Below are 26,348 nucleotides of genomic sequence, written 5' to 3'. Positions count from 1 at the left end.
AACATGTACACAAAAGTTACTTTATCATAATAAAAGGAGATGGATGATTTAATACTTAAAACTGTTCCGCGGAGTCCTCTGAGCTGTCTGTTCCTTTGATTTCATTTAAAGGTTTGACAGACAGTTTATATTTTTTCAATCCAGAGGAAGCTGTATCATGATAAAAGATGAAGGAATGTGTCTCAGGTTCTGGTGTGCAACGTACAATGTGGCATTTCCTTTTCATCCTCAAAATCAGATGTTTACTTGTGCCACTTGCTTCCTTTGTTTCTGATTCTCCTCCAAGGTGTACACTGCCCTGGATCAAATGCACTCATGTTCATTAGAAAGAGTCTTGGCATTAAAACGTGAATTATTCTTACTAAAAAATAAAAACCTAACCAACACCAAACTAACAAAGCAAAACAAAAACCCAAATGAAAAACATGCTAAATGGCAGAGATAGCCCCTTAAGGAATCATGGGAGTGGCTTTGTGGAGAGACCTACAGCAATGCAGTCTGGAAGGGGGCCCAGCTTCTTGTCAGCATGGTGTCACATCAGAATGTTACTGATTGTCCGCCAATTCTTGGGACCCCCATCACTTAGATATGCCACATTTACATTAAATCCCTGTTGCCAGGATGGATGGCAGCCACTGACAAGAGACTAGCTTGAGACAAAGCATTTTGAAGATGAAACCTTATTTAAATATGGATTATCTGCCTCCTGACAGGGTTAAGCAGTCTTTCTCTTCCTTTTTTGTGGATGTTGTTCATTAAAGCTATATTCCTTTGACTGTCAGTGCAAAGGTTTCTGTTTTAAAAGGCCTGAGCGCTTACTAGAGTTCACCTAAGATCCCATCACACACAAATGCAAACAAGTTTTCTTGGATGTCTAGTGCCACTGACCATAGTGGCGTTATTCACATGAGCAAAGTATTTTAACATTTGAAGAACCAGGGGGCCTGCTTATGATAAAAGTCCCTTGGAGTGAAGAATGGCCTCCCAGGCTCAGTGCTAGGAAGGGCTATTTGCTGAAGTACAGTTGCTCTTGTGGATAAGTGTTTACAGGTTTGGACCTGTAACAGTTTAGAGCGGGAGGCACCTTTCCTTACGTTCTTGGATACAATACTTGGCAGCTGAAGCCCTGCTGGTATCAGGGTGTATGTGTATGGGCAGGCTTCTAAAGCAATCACTTCAGTCTTTTTCTTTTTTTTTTTTTGTTTCTTTCCTTTCTTCATACAGATATTAAATTTATTTCAAACCCACCTTCCATGATTGCAGCTGGCAGTGTGGTAGCAGCTGTGCAAGGCCTGCATCTGGGGAATGCTAACACTTTCCTCTCCTATCAATGCCTCACACACTTCCTATCACAAGTTATCAAATGTGATCCGGTAAGTAATTCTTCCTCTCAGTTGCCTTAGTTTAAGAATGAATATAGTAGCTGATCTGACATAAATCTTTATCAAAGTCAAGATTATTGAACATGTTCTCTCGTGTCCATCCTAGTTATTTAGCTGTCATTTATAGCCATTAATAATCTGTGATTATGCTGCTGCAGTTCACTGATAGGAATGCCACATCCACTTCAGATGTCTGTAAGAGAGGTGTAAAGGACTAAGCAAAGAAAAAACTGTGTATGCATTTAGGACATTGCAGAGGCTGGGTTTGGTTGCAGGTAATTAAACCAGGAGTCTGTGTAAAACAAAACTTCGAAAGCAAGACCAGGAGAAATAGTGAGACCTCGAGGTATCTCTGACCTTATCTTGGACAACTCTGGAGGCCTTTTATTGTGCCAAGTGGTGTGAAAAAGCCCTTCTTGAAAGAGTTCTAATGATCTAATTTGGTTTATTACGTGCTAGACCTGCACAGTAGCTGGCATTGAATTCTTTTTTCGAAACAAATGCTTGTCCCACGACTTTCTGACAAGGTAGATGGTCCTCACAGGACTCTCATTTTGCCCCGCAGCTTCCAGGAGATGCACATCAGTAACTAGTGAGCAATAAACCTTTCATGAGTGAATGGGCCAGGAAGGGAGCCTACAAGGAAGACCTAAAGTCAATGATCCATGTCATAGTGGTGTGTGAAGTTGGGGCAGAGTTGAGCTTTGTTTTGTAACAATGCAGAAGACCAATAAATAGATGCTTTAAAAAGGTTCTTGTGAGGTCTCCCAAGCACTGGACGATGAGACAAAATAAAGACAAATCTGTGGTTAGCAGCAGAATCTTTGAGATGCTCTTCAGTTATTTTACAAGCTAATAATCTAAATGCATAGAGAACTGTACTAGTCCAGACACTGCAAAATCAGGCTTATATAACTGGACTCTGTTGACAGGATTGAGTGATTTCTGGAAAGATGAATAATAATTAATGACTCACAAAAGAATATTTAACTTTTGATAGAAAGTATGAAACAGTTGCTGACAAACATGATTTCTCAGCATATTATTTTGATCACCTTAACAGTGCCTTGGTACTGAGGGTGTTATTTTTGCCATTTATCTTACTGCAGCTAAGTAATATGGATGCAGCGCTGAAATGTTAAATACTATAAGAACTGCAAATGCTACTATAAAACATTGCTCTGTTTGGTATTGTATGTGTAATGCATAATGCTTCCAGCTAGTCTGTAGATATTTCAGTGTATGGTTGGCTACTATCCAGCACCAGATATCTAAAGCAGGTACTGAGGAAAAATGCTAGGCTTGCTATCTGTCCCGACAGTATCAATTCAAATAACTTTATTTAATCATTCGTGATACAGAGCATTGAAGTAGATTCACATCTTGGAGAAAACCAGCATGTCCTTATGTGACTTAACTTAGTTGATGACAGAGCTCTTTTAAAAGAAAACAAAGTATTTTTAGCAAGAAATGAGAACTTATTATTATTTTTTTCATTGTCCACTCATTGCAAGGCCACAATCTGTATAACCTGAACTTAAAGTTAACAGCATGAAAAGGAAGTAACTCCCCTCCATCTTTCATTGCTAAATGTGTTAACAGCAGCTGGAGTTAGAAGTGTTTTTATAGATTGCTACAGAAAATAAGCATCATTAAAAGATATGTATGTATCACTGTGCTTGTAACTGAATAAGGGAGCAGCTTCTTTAACTACCATGGCTTTGAATAGAGAAATCTGCTTGGTTTCATACAGAGCATGAGTCGCCTGAATAGAGAATTTTCCGTAAGATGTGCCTTTGTAATCCATGGTATCAAATGCTATTCCCATTATCTTACTTCAGTAGCATGTAGATGAAGTTCTTTACTCCATTGTGATGGTTCTCCTTGTGCAAACGAAGAGGCTTCATATTGAATTGTCTTGAAATATTAAAAGCATGCATTATGAGATGGCTAACATTCTCTCTGGTTATGTGTTAGCTAGAGCAGCTGGTCTGTTGGATTTCATGTTGTGAAATTACACTTTTTTTTACCTTTAGTTTCAAAGACAGCAGAATCTAAAGTAAAATGAGTATCACCTGACTGGAATTCCTTTATGGATCATGTTTATGTTGGTAGGAGTCCAGTTTCCCATTTTGCCTTTGATCAGGGGTAATTAGAAGTCAGATAATCACAATTAGAAGTCTTGGGCTGTCTTCCATCATTCTATTCTTGACCCCATCATCCAAAGAGATTAAATTTTACCTGACATTCATTTCCAGGCCAGAAATTTGCTGAACTAGATTAGATTGGGTTTCCATGCTGTCTGTTAGTACACTGAAATTCATCTCCTGCCTGCCTCTACTCAGAGGCACGTTCAGCTATGCGTGTTTCCAGAGCAGGTCAGGGAGTAACAAAGGATTCCCAAGCAGCTCCTTTTTTGTTGTTTGTTTCCTTTACTATCTGGCCCTGGAGTCTGATCATGGCTTGTGTGTGTGTGTTAAAGGTATTTGACCACATCAGTTAAGCTAGTAAGTCTCCTTATTTTTCACAGAGGAGCTTAATTAATCCAGGAAGGGTTTATGACCTTGAACAAACTGTGGGCATTGAGAATTTGGGTAGCGAAGTAGAAAAGTTGTTGGGAGAAGTTATCAGAGTAATGCACAAGGTTTGGATTTGCTTTCCAGTGTTCAGAAGTACTGAGAATGCAAAAAAGCTTTGGTGAGGCTGTTCACAGGGAATTTTATATTTTTCTGCTATTTTTGCTAGCTCTAATACATTCCTGTAGTCAAACTATTCATCATAGAAGGGTTAGGGTTTGAAAGGACTGTAAGATATCTAGTCATCTGAATGAGAAATGAACAGAAATGCCTAAAACATAAAATACTGCTTATTCAACTGTACCTTAAAACATAGTCTCTTCATGATAAATTGTAGAGATTATGTTTTAAAATAATACGTTTCCAACATGCTGTACTCTGAGAATCTCACAGAAAAAACCCAAAAAAGTTGGTAAAAAAATACCTTTAAGTTACACAGTCTTGAGTAACTATCCAAGACTGGAATCCAGAGGGAGAATAATTTTTAGAAATGCATTTGAATGGTTTTAGTTTTCAGAGCTCAAACATGATACATACAAATGGTTAAGATTAAAAAAAAACAAACCCAACCAAACACAAAACCCCCACCAAACAATCCATGCCCCCTTCCCCTCCAAAAAAAAAAAAGCCTACAAGCGTAGGTGTTGCTCTGAAAATATAAATTGGCTTTCGATTTGGAATGCTGAACATGTCACCTTGTTAAAACAGAAATACCCTCCAAAGTGCCTCGATGTATAAACCCCAGAATACCTAAACTTCCTGTACTATTTGATCCATCTAATTCCAAGTGTGACTGAGGTATGTGGTACAGGACATGCAAGGAGGAGCTTTACAGTCAGCATTGATCTGTCATACCTTGAGACGGGGTGAAAGGACGTCATAGAGGTCTTATTGTGAAGGCCAGAGGTACGTAGGAGCCAAAGGCATGATGACTTTAGAATATGAGGCGTTTCTTTTTGTCATTTGAAATGCTGTGTGTCTCTGTCAAGAGGAAATATTACACTAGGGTTTAAACCAGAAAAGGTCATAGGTTATGTGTTTTCAGTGAGCTGTAACTGATGGTCTGATCTGCTTAGAGGTAGGATTAACCTCCCTGTCTCAGAAGGGACTTGCAGAGAATTGTTCGCTTGGGTTTCTAATCTTATTTTACCCCAAACGCCATGTGCCCTTATTGGTGGCAGGGGAGATTTTTGTGGTAGTGGAATCAGTGAAAAGCTGGTAGATCACACAAGAAGCCTCTGAATGAAGGCAGAATTGAAACTGGGAAATAAAGAAAACAGCAGGCAGGTCACCCTCTCAGGAAAACAACATTCATTCTCAGTCATGCACATCCTAACACTTTTGATGGCAATTTATCATGGAAGACTGGGTTCACTGCAAGGGCTAACACAAGTCATAGGTTAAAGCAGAAAAGGCAATCCTGAAAGGAAACTTCAAAGTCCTTAATACACAGAGCTAAATTTGTTGAGAAAAAGCTTAGGATGTTTGTTACAAAGATAGGAGTAAACAGCACGCTGAAGGCATTCTGGCAAAACATCTTGTGATTGTTTTGCCTATTTAAGGCACCATTTCCATGTCATTGCAATGGACGTACACGGCTCTGAAGAATGCAACCAGAACTTGCAGAAGGTTGTGATAGGTTGAGCTAACAGACCTTCTCCAATTGTAACTGCTGTGGATTGATAAGTAGAATTGGGTATAAATACGGTATTATTTAATGCCTCAGGGAAGTTACTTTTTCCCACCTTAGTGCTTGTCCTGGTGCTTTATGCTTTTAATTCACACTGATGAGTGGCGAGGGCCTTGGACCCTCCCGAACACTTGTTAAGACTGTGGGTATATTCTGTTCAGAGAAAGTGCTTGTGAAGTAAGGTAAGGAGATCTCACCCTGGCTGAGATTTCAAGGTGAATGCAGTAGCAAACTGAAAGCTTGGCAGCACTTTGTAATGCATGGTTAGGAAGGTGTGTTTAGTGATGCTTCTGATAAATCTCCCCAGTTTGGGGTCAAATAGTCAAGGAAGTTTTTTTGTTCAGATGCTTCCTGAGTTAGCGATCAGGTTGCTAACTTGAGCTGCCCACTGCTGGACACAGCAGCAGCTGGCAGGCAACTTTGGTGGGCATGTGTATCTGAATAAATGTATATCTTAGCACTTCTAGGTAAGAACTTTGTATTATCAGAACTCAGCTTGGAAAATACACTTTTTATGACCATCACTTCTAGTAGACTGTACTGCAGAAATGTTTCTGTGGCCCAGCTCTGGCTCCAACTCAGCTTCATGTCTTTGCAGTGCTACTCATTTAATTTTGATTGATTCACACTGCTGTCCAGTCAGACTGTTCCCCTTTTTTGAAAAGGTATAAAAGCCAGTGAGGTAAAAAATACTATGAATGGGCCTTTACAGGACTGCTGTGTTAGCAGTGCAGGCACAGTCCTGACTGGGTTAGTTACTACATGTGTCACTAGTGGAGCATGAAAAACATTCAGCTGTAGACCAGTGGTTGAGACTAACAACAGAAGGGCAGAGGACCGTGTATGGAGATGCTCACCTAGGCCATTAAATAAGAGAGGGCAAGAGTCAGCTGATGAAGATCCAGGCTAGTATCCTGCAGAAAACGGGTTAGCTTATCCAGTCCTTTTGCTAATCTTGTTCTTCCCAGACTCCTTTCAGTCTGCTGCCCTCCCAGATAACTTGGTTGTGTTTCTCTTGCTTTTTGAAGAAACAGTATTTGTTCTGTGATCTTACTGTTTTTCTAAAGGACTCTGGATCTTTTTCTGCTTCCATTTAATCTTCTGTAGGATTGTTTACGAGCCTGCCAAGAACAGATTGAGTCCCTCCTTGAATCCAGTCTACGTCAGGCACAGCAGCACAGCGTATCTTCAGAAACAAAGACTGTAGAGGATGAAGCAGATCTTTCCTGCACACCTACTGATGTGCGAGATGTGAACATTTAAGAGGACTTCTAAAGGGTTTGCTTGGCCAGGAAAAGCAGACAAAGAAAGGGCATCTGAGAAGGAATCAGCATCAGGATCTCCCCCCCCAGAAACCCTTTTCTCCAGGACATTTTTATACCAGAAGGGAAAACCAGTCTTGTTATATTTTTTCTTGCTCTGTCTCCCTTCCGTCTGTGACTTCAAACAAACAAATAAACAAAAAATACCCCAAAAACTGTCTAAAAAGAAAAAAAGAAAAAAATAGTATTTGCATTACCCACAGGGGTTTGTGCTACAAAAATAGAGGATTTTATACAATAATAATCAAGTAGTTTTTATATTAAAGTGTTCTTGTCTGTATGTTGTAAAAATAGGCATTAACACACAAAATGTCTCCAGGGGAGGTATTAGATTTGATTTCTTACATATAAAACAAACCAGCCAACCATTTTTAAAGTAGAAGAGGGTTGTTTGTTTTTTTTTTCTTCTCTGATAGTAAATGAAATACTTTTTTTTTTCTCCTTTAAAAAACATAGCTTTAATGCAGTTCTAGGCTTTTCTGTATCTTGCTTGCTTATGCATTTAGTCACTTTATAATTCATTTGTAAATGTTTATTTCCTTAGGTTGTTTTTTTTTATAATCCTCTTCACCTTATAAATGGTTAACATAACCCATCAGTTAGTATATGTTAGTATGCAGCATTATTTTTTATGTTAATCTTTTTTTTTTTTTTAGTGCCTGTGGATTGCCTGTGCATAAGGCATTTGTAGGGTTCCAGCTTAGCATTGTTGGAAAAGGCCAATGTACTACTCATACAGTACTCTATTATAAAGAGAAACCGAAATAGTGACATAATATATTCTATTTTTGTAATCTTCCTATTTTTGTAGTTACCTGTGTAAAAATGCTGGTCTGACCCCACAGATATTCAGCCTAATGATGGTCAGGTTCAATCCACAGTTCAGTCTTTTATTTTGTTGTTTGTTTGTAATATTCTAAACCCATTCCATTCAAAGCACTTTCAGTCCATTAGATATAGGAAATTCTTTTATTGTGTGGGAAATATTTTTTTTTCTTTTTTAATGGAATGGTTTGGAAATATATAAGTGCTTGTTCGCAAACTTGGAATTGCAAAGCAAGTGCATTTAACTATGGTGTTAGAGGAGAGGTGATATTTTTTTTCCGAAGGTTGTGTTCCAGTAAGAGAAACTGCATTCACAAATTGCCAGGAGATATCTTCCTATCCTTTTCTATAGAAAAGTTGAAGTTTAGAATCCTTTGGTGCCAACTCATCTTTATAAAATTAGGGGGCCTTAAAGGTTCACATATAGGACACATAGTTTTAAGGACTGTCACTAGATGTTTTACAGCTGAAGGTTTTTAAACACTAAAATATATAATTTATAGGTAAGGCTAAAAAAAAGAATATTTATTGCAGAGGATGTTCATTAAGGCCAGTATGATTTGTAAATTAATGCAATCGCCCCTTTTTGTTTTTGAAAGAATCTTTCTCCCCTTGACCTTGCAGTTTTAACAGAGCTTATTAAAGAAGAAAGGACATGCTTCAAAGGGCAAACCCAAAACAAAGCAGTCTGCTCCGCCCCTTCCTATCCATGTTCAAAAGCAGTCTAACCACGCAACAAAACGCCATAGTCAAGAGATACAAGAATTGGAGTACTTGAAAGAAGGTTTTTATTCCAGTATATGCGCCCCTTTTGCTTTTATTTAGCTACAAATAGAAAATTTGCACATCTTGGCTATGTATCATTTTATTATTATTTTAGAAAGTAGCTGAAGGGATGTGGACATAGCTGTTGAAGTTAATGCTCGAGGAGAATGTGATGGTGAAATGTATGTGAGAAAACTGCCGCTAAGGTGTTGATTGTAAAAAAAAAAAACAAAAAAACCAACAAAATGACAAAAAAAAAAAAAAAGAAAAAAAGAAAAAACCCACCCTTAAACATTAAAAGAAAAAAAAAAAAGAAAAGGAGTGGATGCTCCATTTTTACTGAGCTGCTATGGATAAATTCCCAGCATGGTTTGAAAAAAAAAATTAACATTGCTTTTCTGTATCTTTGTCATTGTGTTTTGCTGCTATTTTGTGGATCAGTTTGTTTTTGTTTTTTTTTTTTTTTTGTTATACAATGTCATATACTGCCATGTTATAGGTTTTAATTTTCTCATAGAAAATTATATTATTGACATCACTCTTTTTTGGTAGATTTTTTTTTATGTGATCAGTTTTTACTTAATGTGATTACTGCTCTATTCCAAAAAAAGGTTCCTGTTTCACAATACCTCATACTTCAGTTAACCATGTCTAGACCAGGTTTTAATGTTTGTACACAGTGCCTCATAGTTCTACTGCAGATGGAAATGCATCAAATGGGTCTCGCGATTTGCAACTAGGTTGCGTTAACTTAAAACCAGCAGACATTTCAGAACATCAAGTAATATCATGTTGTTGTAATGCATTTTATAAAGCTGGATTCTTTTTGTCTGATCTGGGTTTTATTAATAGTGTTTGAAGCTGTGTTATTAGCCACATTGATATATATGAAAGGTGCGTTCTAATGTAACTCTTGCATACCACCTGATGTGGTTTCCCAGCGGTTGGAACCGCATCATTTGGTATGACAGGCTATCTTCTGGAACTCTTAAGTATTGTGTGTTTAATCTGTTATGATATACTATTTTTTTTTTAATTATAGCATCATGCTAATTTAAAAAGCGTGTAAATCTCATAAATAAGCCAGCTAACAGAGTTGTATGCTGAAGAATAATCTAGCTGTTGCCTGTATGCTGCTAAACCAAAACAGAATTAGAACTCATTCTGAGGCAAATGCAGTTAAAATACTACATAGTGCATAAATAAAGCATTGCAATGCTACTAGCAGTCGCAGGACCCAGGAGGACTGGATACATTCTGTCCAAATTTCAGGAACATTTCTAACTGCTTACCTCATGAAACACTTCTGTTTGTGGCATCTCCGTGTCTGAACCAAACATAATTATTGAGTTAGTGCTTGTTGGTTATATGTTACACTGAGTGGCAGTGTGTACTGCAAACTTCTTTAATAAAATACTGTATGTACTAAAAGGCCAAATCCAGATTAAGTGGGTTCATGCGCCAACAGAGATGCTTTATTTGTCACATTATTATAACAATCTGTAGTAAGCAAGCAATTCAGATTTGTACATTTTTATATTGTACTTATTGGCATCACTGGTCTGAAATGCACATTTTCACCAACAGACCTGTAACAGACAAGTTTCCAGCAAAAAACCCTAAAATCTAGAAATAAAATTGGTAAAGCCCAATGTCTGCTTCTTTTTTATTTTTATTATTTTATTTTACTTTTACATTGCCTTCATGAATGCTGAAAGGCAGTAACCACCTAATGCAGTGAGTAAGCCACATGATATTTTCTGGTTTTGACTATGCTTTAATAGTTGCAATGCTGAAGACTTTTTGCTGTTATTTTAGGAAACCACAAGGGTTTTTGGCTACTTTGACTACCTGTCACAGTGATGTGTGTTTTTAAAGCAGCAAAGTAGTTTTTGCTGAAGACTTTATTTTAAACATAAAGTAAAATACCACTTGGTGGTTCTTGTCACTAAAAGCTAAAATAGAGTAGGTGTAGGATAATACAGAATACTTATTTGTATTTATTTATCAGCGTAAGGTTTTGTGTCTTAGATACCTTTATAGAAGATTGCAGGAGTGAGGTTAACCTGCCTTTTCTATCCCTTCTCATGCACAGCTTTTGTATCTTGCTATTTTATCACTAAGATAACAAGGAATAAGCCTGAAAATGTAAAACCCCACTAAAAATACATAAAGAAGAAATGGACCTACAAGGGCAGAAATTATGTATAAAATAGAATCAACCAGGTTGGAAAGACCTTTAAGATCATCAAGTCCAATCATTCCCCCAGCACTGCCAAGTCCACCACTAAGCCATGGCACTGAGGGCCTCGTCTACACAATGAAAAATAACCCATCTCTATTCACATTCCAAAACATCTCTGAAAACTGGGGACGCGCATTATCAATTATTACTAAAGCAGGACACAGCAGAAACAGCTTATTCTTAGTAGAGATGGTCAGGCTTCTGACCTATGGATTTGACTATTTACCCTGTATTTCTGCTTTAAAAAAAAAAAAAAAATCTATGTAAAGCATCAAATGTTGTGCGTCCTAAGAAAAATTAGTAATCTAGTATCTGCCTCCTGAGTTTCCCACTGACTAAACTTCACATTCTTTGCAGTAAGTACAGAAAAGGAAATGAAAAATGAAACTCTGGAGCTAACACCTAATGTTAATCGCAGTCCAGTGCAAAGTAAGTCTCGGCGCAGTTACCAATAGATGAGAAACCACCTGCATCAGAAGAATCCTGGCTGAGCTTTTATTAGACTGACACTTCCCAGTCATTTCTGACATAAACGTGAAACATGCGGCCTGCTGTGAAATCAGATTGGCTAAGTAAAGTAATATCAGTATGTAGTGGGAGCTGCTTTTTTCCATTCAGAAGGGGTAAGGTGCTTCATTATGGGCAAATTATACTGGTAGGCCACTGAGGAAGATATCTGTATAGCACTGAAAGATGATCTGAACTAGATTCAAAGTAATTTTAAATACAGATCACGCCAAAACTTGAACTGGACCCTGTCAAAACCAACTAATTTTTTCCACACAGATCCTTCTATTAGTTTTCTGCAAAATTTCAGCCTATTTCAAAGAAGACAGAAAAAGGCTCACTTTTGTATCACTGATGGCTAACTCTTCTGACTTTATATACTTGAAAATTGAGGGTTTTGTCTATTTAGGACAAAAACTATTTTGCTGATAAAAACCAATATGATTCAGTGAGAAATTTAAACCTGCATTTTGTTGAACATATTAAATGGGTCTTCCCTTTCTTATCCATTTTATAAACTCCATTAAAGCAACTGAAGTATTCTGTGAGTTCAGAAGGTTTAAGCCCACAGTCAGCTCTGTTACTTATATTTTCTGTGTCCCAAACATAATCTCTAAATCCAATTACTAAATTTGAATGTTGAGTGAACCATGCCCGTATTACATTGCGAAGGGCAGGAAGGCAAGAATGCAGCAAAAAAACCAATTTACTATAGCCTGTAAAAAAATATGCATGTTCAGCTAGGCTATATTATAGCTTATTAAAGGGAAAACTACTGTCTTTTCTTATATCAGATTGAGACGTGTGCACAGAAAAACCTTAAAAAGTCCTCCCCAAAACCTCCTCAATTCCATTGATGAATTCCAACAATCCTGGACCTTTCTGAGCACTTCACATATTCTTTATTAAAGATCTGTTAAATGTAGAAACTTGGAACCCACTTACATTCAAGTGTATCTGACATATTAAGTGATAGAAAACTCTAGAAGATAGAGGAGAAAGTGAAGCTTTGAGCTATTATTTCAAAGAAGTCATAAGAATGACCCGGGCATGTGGGTTAGATACTCTGATAAAAATTCCTGGCAACGTCACTGAAAAGCTACAATGGGACAAAAGCAGTAAAGCTGCAAATGATGACATTTTAATGAATTCCCGCCACCATCATTTTATGGGAAATGTATCTTTTTAGACAAACATGGTATTTTTACGATCCCACAAATGTAACTGATAATAGCAATTGTATTATTGGCACGGCAAACATGGATTCCCATATGGCTTTTGACTGAGTTCCACCTGATATTCCAATCAAATGATAAGAAAGGGGCTGCAAATTAGTCAACTGGATTGCACTCATAATGTGAGACTTGCTAGACTTCTCATTTTGCTCTTTAAGGCCAAGAAGCACAAATTTAGGAGCAAGGCACAAGTGACCCTTTTGTTTCGTTAATGTGATAGCCATTTAAGAGGGAAAATGGACATAGGTTCTTGATGATCCTGTCAGCATCTGCAGAACCTTACTTAGATCTGTCATACTTAATGCCTGCATGAAGACCATATATTAAAATGTCTCATATTTCAGGGAAGTCACTGAGGATTCACAGCCATCTTTTTCTTGAGGACTCACATCTAAAGAGGGAATTACTAGCAGAAAAACTGTGCTTACAGAAAAGCAGGAATAAGGCACAAGGGCAGCATATCTTCACTCTGCAGGGGCCCTGTTGATGTAGGACAACCATTCACAGTGTATGGCAAACAGATCTGCTCCTGGGGTACATACCACCACTTCTACTAAACTCCTGAAGATGTTTTTAATGTGGTCTTCAAAGCATCCATTCCTTCACAGAACAGCCCCAGGCTTTTAGGGAGCAGTCACTACCAAACACAGACAAAGGTTAAAGCAGCTTTTTACTTGTCTCAAATTGCCTCTCTGGACACACAAGGATATGTTTAGTAGCTGCCAGATATCTTCCCTCTAACACAGAATAAAAAAAAAAATAAAATAAAAATCCATCTGTGTGGTTTTCATCTCTCACTTTAATTACAGCTTATGTTACTTTTCTTATTTACAATAGTATCATTGAAGAACTACAACAATTAGTGTTTATTTCAGATTAAAATAAAACCCCCATGTAGTGATCCATCTCAAAAGCAGAATACCAGTCTGTCCTCTCCCATGCTAGTGGCCAGTCACAGTACAATCTTCCCTGCCAACATGCCCGTCAAGGGTTGAAGCCTATCTGAAAGCCAAAGACTGCCTAGTTAACTGAGACCTTGACTGTATCTGCTCAGCTCTGGCTAATGTGGCATGAACTGGGAAACAAGCAAAGTAAGAACCTCATTAGGCAACTGTTGCTAAATTCACACTCCATAACACATTTGGGGTGGGTGAACACAGGGCAATAGGAACCTCCTCCCCACCAGTAACTGGCCTTGGATATGGAAAGAGAGAACGGCCTGGGACTGCCTGTAAATACATAAAGCAGTAATTGGTTAAAAGGGTGCTACCCTCAGGGTTGGAGAGAGCTCTGGGTACAGATCTCTAATATAATCATAGAATCACAGAATCAGATGGGTCAGAAAAGACATTTAAGATCATCAAATCCAACTGTTCCCCCAGCACTGCCAAGGCCACCACTAAACCATGTCACTAATCAAAGCAACACCATATGCACACGACAGGACCTGACATGCCAACTAGTTGAAGCAAGAGTCCTCTTTTCCTGGGTTCATGGGATGAAAGTCTAGGGCTTTGACTTGTTCATTTAGTGTGTGGATTACAGAATGTAAATTGGTATCCACTCACCATTTCCAATGCGCTAAATTAACCAATTTTAGATTATATGTTGCCAAGTGGTGTGGTTTTCTTACTCCATCCATCCCACCTGAGCACAGTTACACTTGTCTTAATCCACCACCCTATATTCCGTTAAAAGCCTGGTCTCCTATGAGAGCTAACATGCAACCCACCATAAGGATGTTATCTGTAAGATAAGCATCAGTCTTCAAGGAGCTGGGTTGAGATGGGCAACTTTTTAAAAAGGATGGCTAAACTACCACTACAGCATTACAACAATGGACCTGAGCCAGCACCGAACAAATAACCCAGTGTCCCAAGTCACTACTTCTGATGGCAAACTGTCTGAAACGGACAATTGAGCTTTTTGATGTTTTATTTCTCCTTTTATTAGATTTTATCGCAACAGTTTGAATACAGAGTATTATTTTTTTAAGAGCTTTTTGCTCTTGGAACACCTGCAGGCCATAGTTCTTTACATTTGGCTGCTTTAAATATGAAAACAAGATCTTCAGGAAATGTATACAGCCATGCTCTTTTTATATGCACAAGAATAACATCATCCCAAGACTTCCAGAAGGCATCAGCAATTATTTACTCAAAAGTAAACATTATTTCTTGCAAACATACACATTTATTTCATAGTTTTGACTCAATAGCTGTTTCTGTCATTCACTATGACCACTTTGTTACTTTGAGACAATAAATCTACCAGCTACATATTAGTTCAGGTTTCCCTTTTTATGGAGACCCTTGGACTGCAAAGGATCAGAAAGGTTCCTTTCTTATGGACCTTTCCAATGTAAGTGAAAGCCTTCACCTTTCTGCACTTGTGCATGACAGTACTCAACAGAGGTGCAAAGTCAAACAAGTATATGCAAAGCCTCATGTCTGTGGAAACACAAGGGTGCTCTCATCCTCAAAACAGCCTTCTAATCTACCTAAATACAGACCTCCTTGTAAACCTGCTTAAACTGCCTTCAGGGATCTCCTTCCACTTGTCCTGTGTTTCTGCTGAAGGAGAATTTCAGGCAAAACACAAGCCAAAGCTCCTTGAAGAGTGTTCTCCACATTTTTCACCTAACACAATTTGTTTCTTTCTCAGGACTTTGAGAAATTAAGATGCTACTGGATTTTTGTGAACTTGTCCTCATTTCACTGCATAAGAGAACTTAAGAGCAAGACATACAACATCATGAGCCAGATCCTCATCTCAACATGTGGTTCTAACAAGGCACCTATGGTGAAGCAGATTTATGAACTCCTAAACTATGCTCAAATCATTCTCCATTTTATTCAGGTGTTCTAGATATGACACATAAAATGGTGCCCAAAGTCCATGCAGTTTTAGGTTTACAGTGCACTTGACTAACTGCACCATGACCAAGGTTTCCTCAAGAAGCAAATACACTGAAGATGTAACCTTCAGCTCTGTTCAAAAGTGACATTCTATTCTACCAGTTCTTAGTTTCAACTAATAATTTGCAGTTTTACTTGGATTTCAGAAACTGTCAAGTGCTTATTAACAATAACCTCTGTATGTGTGAAAGGCAAAAGGGGTCTCGAAACTTCAATGTCTGCACATACATTGAAAATAAAAAAAAAATAAAAAGCTGGTTTAGAGAACAATGTAGGCATGTGTTTTTAAGCTACTGTTCATGCAGTCTGGTCAGGACTGTGTGACACAGTATAGTGTTTTGTCATCTAAGGAATGTCTTTGATCAAGAGTTTATGCAAGAAGGAAAAAAAAAGCCTAATCCGTTCCCACAGTCCAGTAAACATGAGCTGGACAAACAGTGGACAATAGAAGTAAAGCTTGCTGCTGGAACAATAGCTGCAACTAAAAAAATTAAAGGATTGCTGACTCATAGTTCCTACTATCAAGAAAGATACCATGCGGCGTTGTTCAGAATCCTGAAGATGCTAAACGTTAAGAACTGTAATTACTATTATGTTGAGATAAAGCAGCAAAATATGCTGTTAAACAATTAAAAAAAAATAATGGAAGAAAGTAACAAATACTGATGTTGATTCCATCTAGTGCAGAGCTGGGATGAGAACTGAATTATCAATGTTTCTGCCTAAGCATTTTGCTAAAATAAACACTAATTTTATTATAAACAAACATGAATTAAATCCATTCAATTAGTGTGCCATTATTTCAGATGCCACCCATTCAAATTCAGCATGACTATAATCAATCATTCTAACTTTTTTTAAGGCAAAAGCTATATCCTGTTTCTTATTCAGAAATCTGTAGGCAATTTTGCCATGCCAAAACCAGGTACACAGAATACCGTATTACTGGTCAATTACATGTGGATACAGAATATAACTAAAAAGAACTATTAATAATACTAGAACAAGTTTGTCGATGACACCAAGCTGTGTGGTTCGGTTGACCCGCTGGAGGGAAGGAATGCCATCCAGAGGGACCTTGACACACTTGTGAGATGGCTGATGCCAACCTCATGAAGTTTAACCATGCCAAGTGCAAGGTCCTACACCTGGGTCGGAGCAATCCCAGGCACAGCTACAGGCTGGGCAGAGAAGAGATTCAGAGCAGCCCTGTGGAGAAGGACTTGGGGGTGCTGGTCGATGAGAAAATGAACATGAGCCGGCTTCCATGTGCGCTTGCAGCCCAGAAAGCCAACCGTATCCTGGGCTGCATCAAAAGGAGCATGACCAGCAGGTTGAAGGAGGTGATCCTGCCCCTTTATTCTGCTCTCGTGAGACCTCACTTGGAGTACTGTGTGCAGTTCTGGTGTCCTCAACATAAAAAGGACATGGATCTGTTGGAACAAGTCCAGAGGAGGGCCACGAGAATGATCAGGGGACTGGAGCACCTCCCATATGAAGATCGGCTGAGAAAGTTGGGGCTGTTCAGCCTGGAGAAGAGAAGGCTGCGTGGAGACCTCATAGCAGCCTTCCAGTATCTGAAGGGGGCATATAGGGATGCTGGGGATGGACTCTTCATTAGGGACTGTAGTAGTAGGACAAGGGATAATGGGTTAAAACTTAAACAGGGGAAGTTTAGATTGGATATAAGGAGGAAATTCTTTCCTGTTAGGGTAGTGAGGCACTGCAATAGGTTGTCCAGGGAGGTTGTGAATGCTTCATCCCTGGCAATGTTCAAGGCTAGGCTGGACGAGGCCTTGGGTAATATGAGCAAGGTGTCCCTGCCCATGGCAGGGGGGTTGGAACTTGATGACCTTAAGGTCCTTTCCAACCCTAACTATTCTATGATTCTGTGATTCTATAATTAAAAAATTGCATAGCAAGTCACTTGAGAATCAACTGGCACTTACTATAGCTGATTTTATTTTACCTTTGAAGGGGGACTTATTACTCTGCCTTAATAAAGATTTCCAAAGTCTCCTATGTTGGCTATGTTTTGGATAATCTTAGTGACCACGATTCCTTCTACATAGTATTACATCATTTGGTAGAGCTATCTGTGTTTTCAGAAGTTGCAAAGTACTTTGAATCTCAGGATGAAAAATGCTGCAAGTATGTAATGATTACACTTGGGGAATAAACACTCCTGTGATTAATGTAGGAATATTCACAGTGTGATGACAAAGAGAGATTCAAGTTCGCTACAAGTGAACTAACTGGATATTTAACGGCATTGTATATTAGCTATATCCGTACGTTGGCTAATAGTATCCCTATTAACATAGGGATACTCTTTCTGCTGCATTAAGGTAAGTTTAATCTTAGCACAGGCATTACCCCACTGCATAGCGTAGTCTAGACAATCCCAAAGAATCCAAGAGCTCCAAGATCTCTTCTTGTCTCTGCTACAGAAACCATTACTTTTCAAGTCCGAGTGTATGGATTTATATACTTAGAAGACTGCTTTCAAAATGGAGCACAAAGCTTTGTTACTATTAACAGCAACAGGGAGCAAGCTGCTTCTACAACTCCAAACACTGCGACACACTGAAACATTTCAGTACCAGATTGATCTACCTGGCCTTTATATGCTGTACTAGACACCAAAATACGCAACTAGAAAATTGCTGAACTCATTTCACATCTCTCAGACCTCCATTTTCTCTGGTGATATATACATTCGTGTGGTAATGTGTACTGTCATAACTTTAGCCATTTAAAAAAAACAACTGTGGCAGACTCAAATGAGAATCATGGTTACTTGCCAAAATATGAAAGCTGGTTTTTTTAAGCTGTAATTAGATAGAATCCATTACCATAACAAGCTGCAAAGGGCAGTACTCAAAAGGCACTAACATTCATACTGAGTAGTACCAAGAATATAAACAACTGCAGAAATATTAAAACTTCTGTTTCAAACCAAAGCCTTTCTCTGTAAGATGAGGATAAGATATAGCATCACACACACATTGCTCTGCCTGCCTGATCAAGCTTTGTTATAACCTTCTCTGGAGTGTCCTGTACAAAATCCCATCAGAAATCAACATTCTAATCCAGAAACACTTCAAATAATTCTAATATACCAGCAGATTTCAAACTATATCCCTCAGATCATTAGGCACACCAACATCAGCACTTTGTCAATAAACAGCTAGTGCTTCCCACTGCTATCATTGAAGAAACTGTTTAAGAAAGCAATTACCCAGAGGAGTCTTACCGTTATCTTGCCCACACCTTTAGCTCCAGAAAATTACATTCCTTAGTATCATCAGCATTCCCTTTCCGCATGCAACACTGCTGAGTAACTACAGGACATTATAAAAAAACCCAAACACAAATGTTCAAACAAGCCACCCACTTTCATTTGAGAGCAAAACTAGAAAAGAATATAAGATTACTAAATCAGATCTTGAAACAGAAGGCTGCATCTAATAAATACACATTGGCAGACTTCTGACAGATGGATCTCCCGCTGTTCCAATATAAGAAGTTGTATTTACAAAGAACAAACAAGCATTCATAGATACATCATAGAGCTCAAACTCTCTCTTCCATCTCCTGAAAAAACCTACATAAATTTTTGGAACAAATCTACTGAAAAATTGAACCTCCTAATTTTATCTCAACAGAATCTGTTTAAAAATAATCAATAAAAATGTGCTACCTTTCTAGAACTTCTAAGTACACAGACCAAAACATGTACTATACTAGCCAAAAAATAATCCTGCTTACCCAGCATATTTAAACCAATCTATATTTTTCTTTCTCTAAATGGCATTTATCCATAAAGCTAGCAATATGAGTATGAGTTGGCACAGGTTCTATGTGCATACTAGCACACATATTTCATACCTCAACAGCAATTCTTCAGGGCTGCAATGACTTCACTATCCCAGTAGTAATCAGTTTTGTACCTATCTTTTAATACAATTCTGTATTTCCCACTTTCAGATGAGAGAATTACAATCATGAAGAAACAAAACAAGCTAGAACACAGCCCAGGCAAGAAATGTTCAACATTTCAAACATTCCTCCCTATCTACTAAGCAGTATCTAGAAGTGGTAAACACAGTGACAGATATTTAAGTCTTAGCAACTTTCAGAACATTTTAACTGTTCTTAACAGATCATGTACTTCTGCACAATTCCTAACCTGTTTGATGACTTAGCACAAAGCAACAATCCCTATATCCTACTTTATTAATAACCAATATTATAATCTACAAGATTGCACTGTTTCCCTTTTCTACCCAGTCTTTAAATCAATACTTAAGCTGCACAGTTGAGCATTCAAACCAGGAAGTCTGAATGACTGTGGTCCACAGAAGCTTTATTCAGCCTCTCTGTGCACAGATCTTCTGACAGGGTCTTTAATTACTTAAGTAATTAAAGATTCCAGCCAGAGTCCCCAACACTCAAGACAATAGGATGGATAAGCAGGGCGTGGAACTACCAAAGCCATTTGTAAGAATTTGTTTCATTTGTTACAGATTTTAGAAAGATGTTGACATAAAAGGACAGAAATGATATCATAAGCTTCTGTCTCACAAAACTGAATACTGGGGTTTGAAATTTTGATGGATTTTTTTATTTCCCCATTAGCATTCTAGCTGGCTTAAGCACATCCCTTTCACAGGTGTTTGCTAACTCTACTGTTCCTCATTTTCTAGGTGAGTGGTCTGAGAAACACAGGCAAAAAATGCCAACATGCAAAAAAGCTCAGTACTTGGCTACTCTTGATACTGGCAAGAAGCACATTCTGAAGTATTTAACTACTCAAAATGCAAAATTACTTGGAATGAGCCACAGTAGACATTTCACATTGGTTAAGTCTGGACATAACCTGGGCTTTAACTCCTTAGCTGTCAATAAGGTATAAAAATACCCCTCCAGTATGCTACGAAGACTCCACTGCTACAGCCTGGACACCACAGAAAACCCCACAATTGGTTGCAGAAGTGTTTTAAAAATTAGCACCAAAGAAGTACACAACTACATACCAAACATAAATTTTAACCATACCTCCTTTAATAAACACCTTCAGGCCCATACAAGACATGAAACACAAGATACTCAGGAAATAGACTTGTCGAAGAAGAGACTCCATCAGTATGGACACACATACGGAGCCAAATTAAAGACCTCATAGGCAACCCTAAACATGGCTCATCCCAGGTTGAAATCCTGGTTGCTACAATCTTTATAGTTAAATATGTGTATCTAAATATATATTTAGATAATAATTTATTCTCATAATTTGCTATAAATAAAATTAAATGAGAGATTTTCCATCAAACCCATTTTCAAAGGAACTGTCATTGACTGGTTATTAAGAAAAATCACTAAGGAAATGGCTTACTTACATACTTAGGCAACACACAAAAAAGAACAGATTGTTTTGACATAAGTTGACACAAATGCACACAACTCCCTTCTTACATTCATCAGAATTGTCTTTGGAGTCCAAAATCAAAAACTTTTAGCAGAATGCATGTGCTTTACATCCCAGATGTGACTATACAGTGACAATATAAAATTTCAAGTTATTTTCTTGTATAATAAAAAAGCTGTAAAAGTAAACCAGAGCTGAAGTCTAGATGGCACATAGCAGTGCTAGTCAAGGATACAGCTATATTAAAACATTTCCTTCACCTGAGATACTTTACCCTGCATACAGCTTCTGACAGCCATGGGACTCAAATCTTTCTTTACACTGTGTAGACTTAGCCAGCATAAGTAACAACTGATGAAAGGTCTTCTAGAACTCATCATATCTTGCAAATGGTATGCAAAGACATTCAGCAACCTAAAGTATCTTTCAAGCAAAATAATTGACTGTGCTTCTCTTTAACATAGTTGAATAAATTTAGCTGACAGCATCTTTTTTTTTTTTTTAAGAAGACTAACAAGTACATATTCAAGACTTGAAAATAAGAATCTATTCCTTGATAAAAGGTACTGATATATATAGAAAATCAGTATCAACTCTTCTGTAGTTGTGTTTCTCTCACTGATCATTTATATTGCTTGCTGTTTGGGTTTTGGGGGGTTTGGTAGGGTTTTTTCATGTTCTGAGCTGCAGCTACTTTATGAGCAGGTATCTTAATCTTTCTCCTTCCCATTCTGACTTCCTTTGTCATTCTATCCTTTACTCACAATGATTCCTACTGCAAAGTTTACAGGCAACTGATTATATTTTACTTCACCTACAATATCTACACATTGTGTAAACTGCATGATCTGCATACACAGATTTTTAAGTAACATACACTCTTTAAATAAGGAAACATCGCAAATGTGTACATTTTCCTTTTGAGGAATTAAATCTTTCAGTGCAAGGCTAGTTAAATCAGATATTTCTATTTAACAGTGTTTCAGTGCTCTCAAGTAAAACTTGGAGATAATAAATGTTAAGTGACATATAAGAAGTACCCTGGCAAGTTTAATGGTTTTCCCTTTCCCCTTTAATACTTAGCACTCCTTTGCTATTGTGATTTTAAACAAAAATAAGTAAGAGTAGATAAACACTTCTCCAGTTAGCTGTTCTTTTAACGTTTCTTCTTTGGTCATCCATGTTTACCTTCATCTGTTATATTCAAAATGTTAGGGTAGAGCTTTCAGTGCTGATTCTAAAATCAGACTGAACATTTAGCATTGTACAAACCTAAAAAAGAATACACAAAAGTGTTTTAAAGAGTCTCTTTTCCAAGAAGAATGTTCAACAAAATTCCCAGTTTCTCCATTTCTCTTCTTCTGGTCCCACTTGTAATTCATTGTCAAATAATACTTACAACTTTTCCCTTTAAAACACATTTTTCTTTTATTTTGCATTTGCTATCAGTTTGGGAATTTTCAACTATCAAGTATGTTCACTTAATTCACTTCAAGTGTTTTACTATGACAGCAAAAGGAGAACAAGAACTGCTCTGTGCTAATAGTGTGGTTTTCAGCAGGCTTAGAGACTAAAAATTTCCAGAAATAAATACCACTGTTCTAAAACAACAACTTAATCCTACAAACCTGTTTAAATTTTCCTCTGATTTTTTCCAGATCTTCTTGCAGCTTATCGTAAGTAGGGTCTTCATATGGGAATTTCTGAATCATCCTTATTAAGGAATCCAGAGCCCTTATCTTTTTGCTATAAAAGATCAAAACACAAAATACAATGAGCCTACTGCAGAAAATCTTCCAATCTATCAATTTGAAAATTATATCAATACTTATATATAATTCAGTGTGTAGAACTCAGCCCTCCATCCTCTTTACTTCAAATTCCATCCTTCCCTACTTCAAATTCTCCCATTTAGCTCACTGAGAGTGTGTATTTGATAGATATTTAAGCCATAATCAGAAATTCAGCTGTAGCACAACTGACAGTCAAAGCTTCCCTTTTAACTTAACTGCTAAAAGTTGAGAAATATTGAAGAATCTTCAGAAATACTGATTAGATGACAGAGCAAACTAAGGAAACCAATAAAAAAGCTCACCAGAACACATCAAAACAGCTGGCATATGGTGGCAATTCTGTCAGATAAATTAATCAACAGAGGATAGGAAAAAAATACAAAGACAAGAATGAAAGTAATACAAAAATGTAGGCTGAAAGGGACAGCTGAAGCCATCTTGTCCGCCTTCTACAGAAGCTGGCCCAAATTCAAAGCTAGATAAGGCTGCTCAGGGCTACCTCCAAGCAGATTCTGAAAAGCTACAAACATGGGGCTTCTAGAGTCTCTTCGTACAACTTGTCCCAGTGCTCAGCTGCTTGCATTAGAAAGGGCCTTCTCCTTATGCCCCATGAGAACTTGTTCCAAATGATGAAAGTTGCCTATTTTCCTGTATAATTCCGTAAGGAACGTGCCTCCACCTTACCTAGAATTTCCCCTTCTGTGGTACCACTAGGTACCTCCCTTATCTTCTTTTCTGCAGGCTGACGAAACCAAGGTCCCTTATCCTCTTTTCAGTACCACATGCTCCAGCATATTACACCACCCTAGGGCCCTCTGCTCACCCTTCTTCTAGTTTTTCAGCATTTCTTTTGTACTGAGCAAGAAGCAAAGCTGGACACCATAATTTGAAACAGTATTAAAGAACAGTAAATCTTTTTCTTCAGCCTTACCTGTTCTTTTCATCTCTGCGTTTCTGGAGCAGACACTGCCATGTCAGTGCAAACCCAAGGTAGTAGCCAGTCTGAATGCCAGGAGGGAAAATATACATATGTGGTATAAACAGTATATATATATACAGTATATATAGTCAAACAGAAATAAAGCACTACATTGTATCCCTTTCTTCAGGAAACAAATCACTGGATACACTGGATTCCTGTTTCTATGCTAGGAAGTTCAATAAATTAGGGTGAAATAAATGAAGGCTACCTGTGTTACAGACACTGAAAACTTCTTGTAAGGATCTGTTCAGTAACAAAGGATAATAAATGATAAAATTGGTAGTGTTCAATAATCCCTTATCCATATTATTAATCAATTATTATCAATAATAAATGATAAAATTGGTAGTGTTCAGGGCCAGGCTGGATGGGGCTCGGAGCAACCTGGTCTAGTGGAAGGTGTCCCTGCCTATAGCACGGGGCTGGAACTGGATGAGCGTGAAGATCCCTTCCAACCCAAACCAGTCTGTGATTCTGTGAAACCTGGACATACAAGACAAGTTAAGGTCATTCACCAGCACTCTCCAGTCCTTTCATTTCTAGGAAGGCTTACCGATTCAGTGTGTGTGCCAACACACAGGACAGACTCCCGTGTTCTAAACAATAACAGTGCCTCAACCAATCAACTCTCCCACTATCAGAAATAACAAAAAGTGTAACAGAGACACCAGAACTGCCCCTTGATGGCTCTCCATTCAACATTCCATGTTTTTCTCTAATGCTGAGCCACAGGAGACAGTACCGGAGTGCCTTCAGCCACAGTTTTGGGTTACAGAAATAATTGTATAGTCCATTCTAACTTTTTTCTGAGCAAGCTTATTTGAATTTGTTTCTTCTTTATCCTCCCTCTCAAAACAAAATATAATTAAAATTCCATCTAGAAAATAAGTTCAGAAAACATAAACTCACCCATTTAACTGTTCAGATCAAAACACCACCTTCAGACTAGCTTTATGGGGCCTCTTAGACACAAAGCAGTGTGACATAGCAGGTGTTAGTATACCAAAATATGGAACTTTGTCTAACAGTTTCTGCAGTACAGTAATTTTCTAATGACAAAAACATTGTGATTCTCACTGTGATTCTGAAGTATTTTCCCATTTACCTCAGACCCCATCTTGGCACCATGGAGTGATCCGTATCTCCTTCCCTCAACAACTCCAACATGACTGCCTTCAGCATACCCCTCCTGATACCCTTCACCATGAAACCTGTGAAGACAGAAGGACAACTTTTCTTATCAGCCACTTTCATAGCAAAGTCACAGTGCATACAAGCAACTCCCAGGAATAACACCATGCAAAAAAAAAAAAAAAAAAAAAAAAACTAAAAGAAAAAAAACAAAACCACCTCCAAAATGCAACTACCCATATTCAGACACATAATATTGGTTTAAATTAAGATTCAGTTACACATTCTGTGTTCTTTCCAAACATGTTTATAACAATTTGCCAAGAACAATAAACTCCACAGTGCAGATCAACACTTTCAACAAAATAACACTGCAAACTACAAGCTCTCAATTCTGGTTCAAGTTTCCACATGGTGGAAGAGCCCAGATTGTGCACGTCGATCACTCAGCAACAGCAAAGAGGAGAATTTTGGCTTAGGAATGCAGGTAGTGGGGACGTGGTGGCACTGAAATGCCACACACCTGTGGTGAGCTCAGCTTCTATCCCTTGGCACTGAACAGGCTCCACATGCAGATGCAGAACCAGGAGGGTGGTTGGACTTGATGATCATGAAGGTCTTTTCCAACCCAGTTGATTCTATGATTTTAATTTCCCCCACTCTTCTCCTTCCTCACCCCCTCCCTGGACTCATTATGGAATCACAGAATCAACCAGGTTGGAAAAGAACTTTAAGATCACTAAGCCCAACTGTTCCCCAGAACTGCCAAGGCCACCACTAAACCATGTCACTGAGGGCTTTGTCTACACGGTTTATGCACACTTCCAGGGATGGTGACTCCACCACTGCCCTGGGCAGCCTGTTCCAATGCCTGTACACCCTCTGGGGAAAAAACTGTTCCTAATCACCAGTCTAAGCCTCCCCTGGCACAGTTAAAGGCCACTTTCTCTTGTCACTTGTTCCTGGGAGAAGAGAGCAGCCACCTCCTAGCTCCATGCTCCTTTCAGCTAATTGTAGAGAGTTATAAAGGCGCTCCTGAGCCTTCTCCAGACTGAACCCCCCAGGTCCCTCAGCCGTTCCCCATCACACTAGTGCTCCAGGCCCTTCACCAGCTCCACTGCCCTTCTCTGGAACCGCTCCAGCACCTCAATGTCTCTCTTGCAGTGAGGAGCCCAGAACCGAACACAGGATTCGAGGTGCAGCCTCACCAGTGCCGACCTAAAGCCCTGATTCCACTCCTTTTAACGCCTTTCAACCCCCATTTTTCTCTTCTCAACTCCTATCGCCGGCTGCGGACGTCCAGGCCTAACCTCGGGGGTCCCCTCCCTTTCTCCCGCTCAGCCGACCATTACCCACAGCAGCTCCGCCGGCCCCACAACGTCCCTGGGCCCCAGCCAGGGCACCCCGACCCACCGCACCTCTCCTCGGCCATCACGATCTCCTCAAACATATCATGGCCCAGCGCTGCAGCCGCCATTACACCGCCACTACACCGCCACCAACCACAGCCTCTGGGCATGCCGGGAAACGACGGCGAGCCGGAGAG

General features: G+C 38.6%; 2 protein-coding genes across 5 annotated transcripts in view; one reads left to right on the top strand and one right to left on the bottom strand.

Moving 5' to 3' along the window:
- Nucleotides 1–10,212, top strand: part of CCND1 (cyclin D1) — a 16,979-nt gene extending 6,767 nt beyond the window's left edge. Inside the window, exons 4-5 of one of the 2 annotated variants that reach the window (XM_061355002.1) lie at nt 1,225–1,373; nt 6,756–10,212. In XM_061355002.1, the coding sequence (XP_061210986.1) occupies nt 1,225–1,373; nt 6,756–6,911 (305 nt within the window). In that variant the 3' untranslated portion in view covers nt 6,912–10,212. Of the gene's footprint in view, nt 1–1,224; nt 1,374–1,947; nt 2,255–6,755 lie in introns of those variants that run through there. The other variant, XM_061355003.1, reaches the window with a different exon arrangement.
- On the bottom strand, nt 5,253–26,348 carry LTO1 (LTO1 maturation factor of ABCE1). Of its 3 annotated transcripts, none has more exons than XM_061355006.1 (5): nt 26,221–26,348; nt 24,777–24,882; nt 23,621–23,691; nt 22,525–22,642; nt 5,253–5,630 (listed from the first exon to the last, which is right to left on the bottom strand). In XM_061355006.1, exons 1-5 carry the CDS (start codon nt 26,319–26,321, stop codon nt 5,604–5,606), a joined length of 423 nt encoding a protein of 140 aa, XP_061210990.1. In that variant the 5' UTR covers nt 26,322–26,348; the 3' UTR covers nt 5,253–5,603. The 3 variants fall into 3 exon arrangements, with proteins under 3 accessions (XP_061210990.1, XP_061210991.1, XP_061210988.1); XM_061355007.1 differs by lacking the exon at nt 5,253–5,630 and adding an exon at nt 10,005–10,700; XM_061355004.1 differs by lacking the exon at nt 5,253–5,630 and adding an exon at nt 22,013–22,168.

Source organism: Neopsephotus bourkii, unplaced genomic scaffold, assembly GCF_033783945.1.
Source record: "Neopsephotus bourkii isolate Nb327-2 ecotype Australia unplaced genomic scaffold, CSIRO-AGI_Nbou_v1 NB_768, whole genome shotgun sequence".
NCBI classification, from domain to species: domain Eukaryota; kingdom Metazoa; phylum Chordata; class Aves; order Psittaciformes; family Psittacidae; genus Neopsephotus; species Neopsephotus bourkii.
This window is presented reverse-complemented; position numbering and strand designations above follow the sequence as displayed.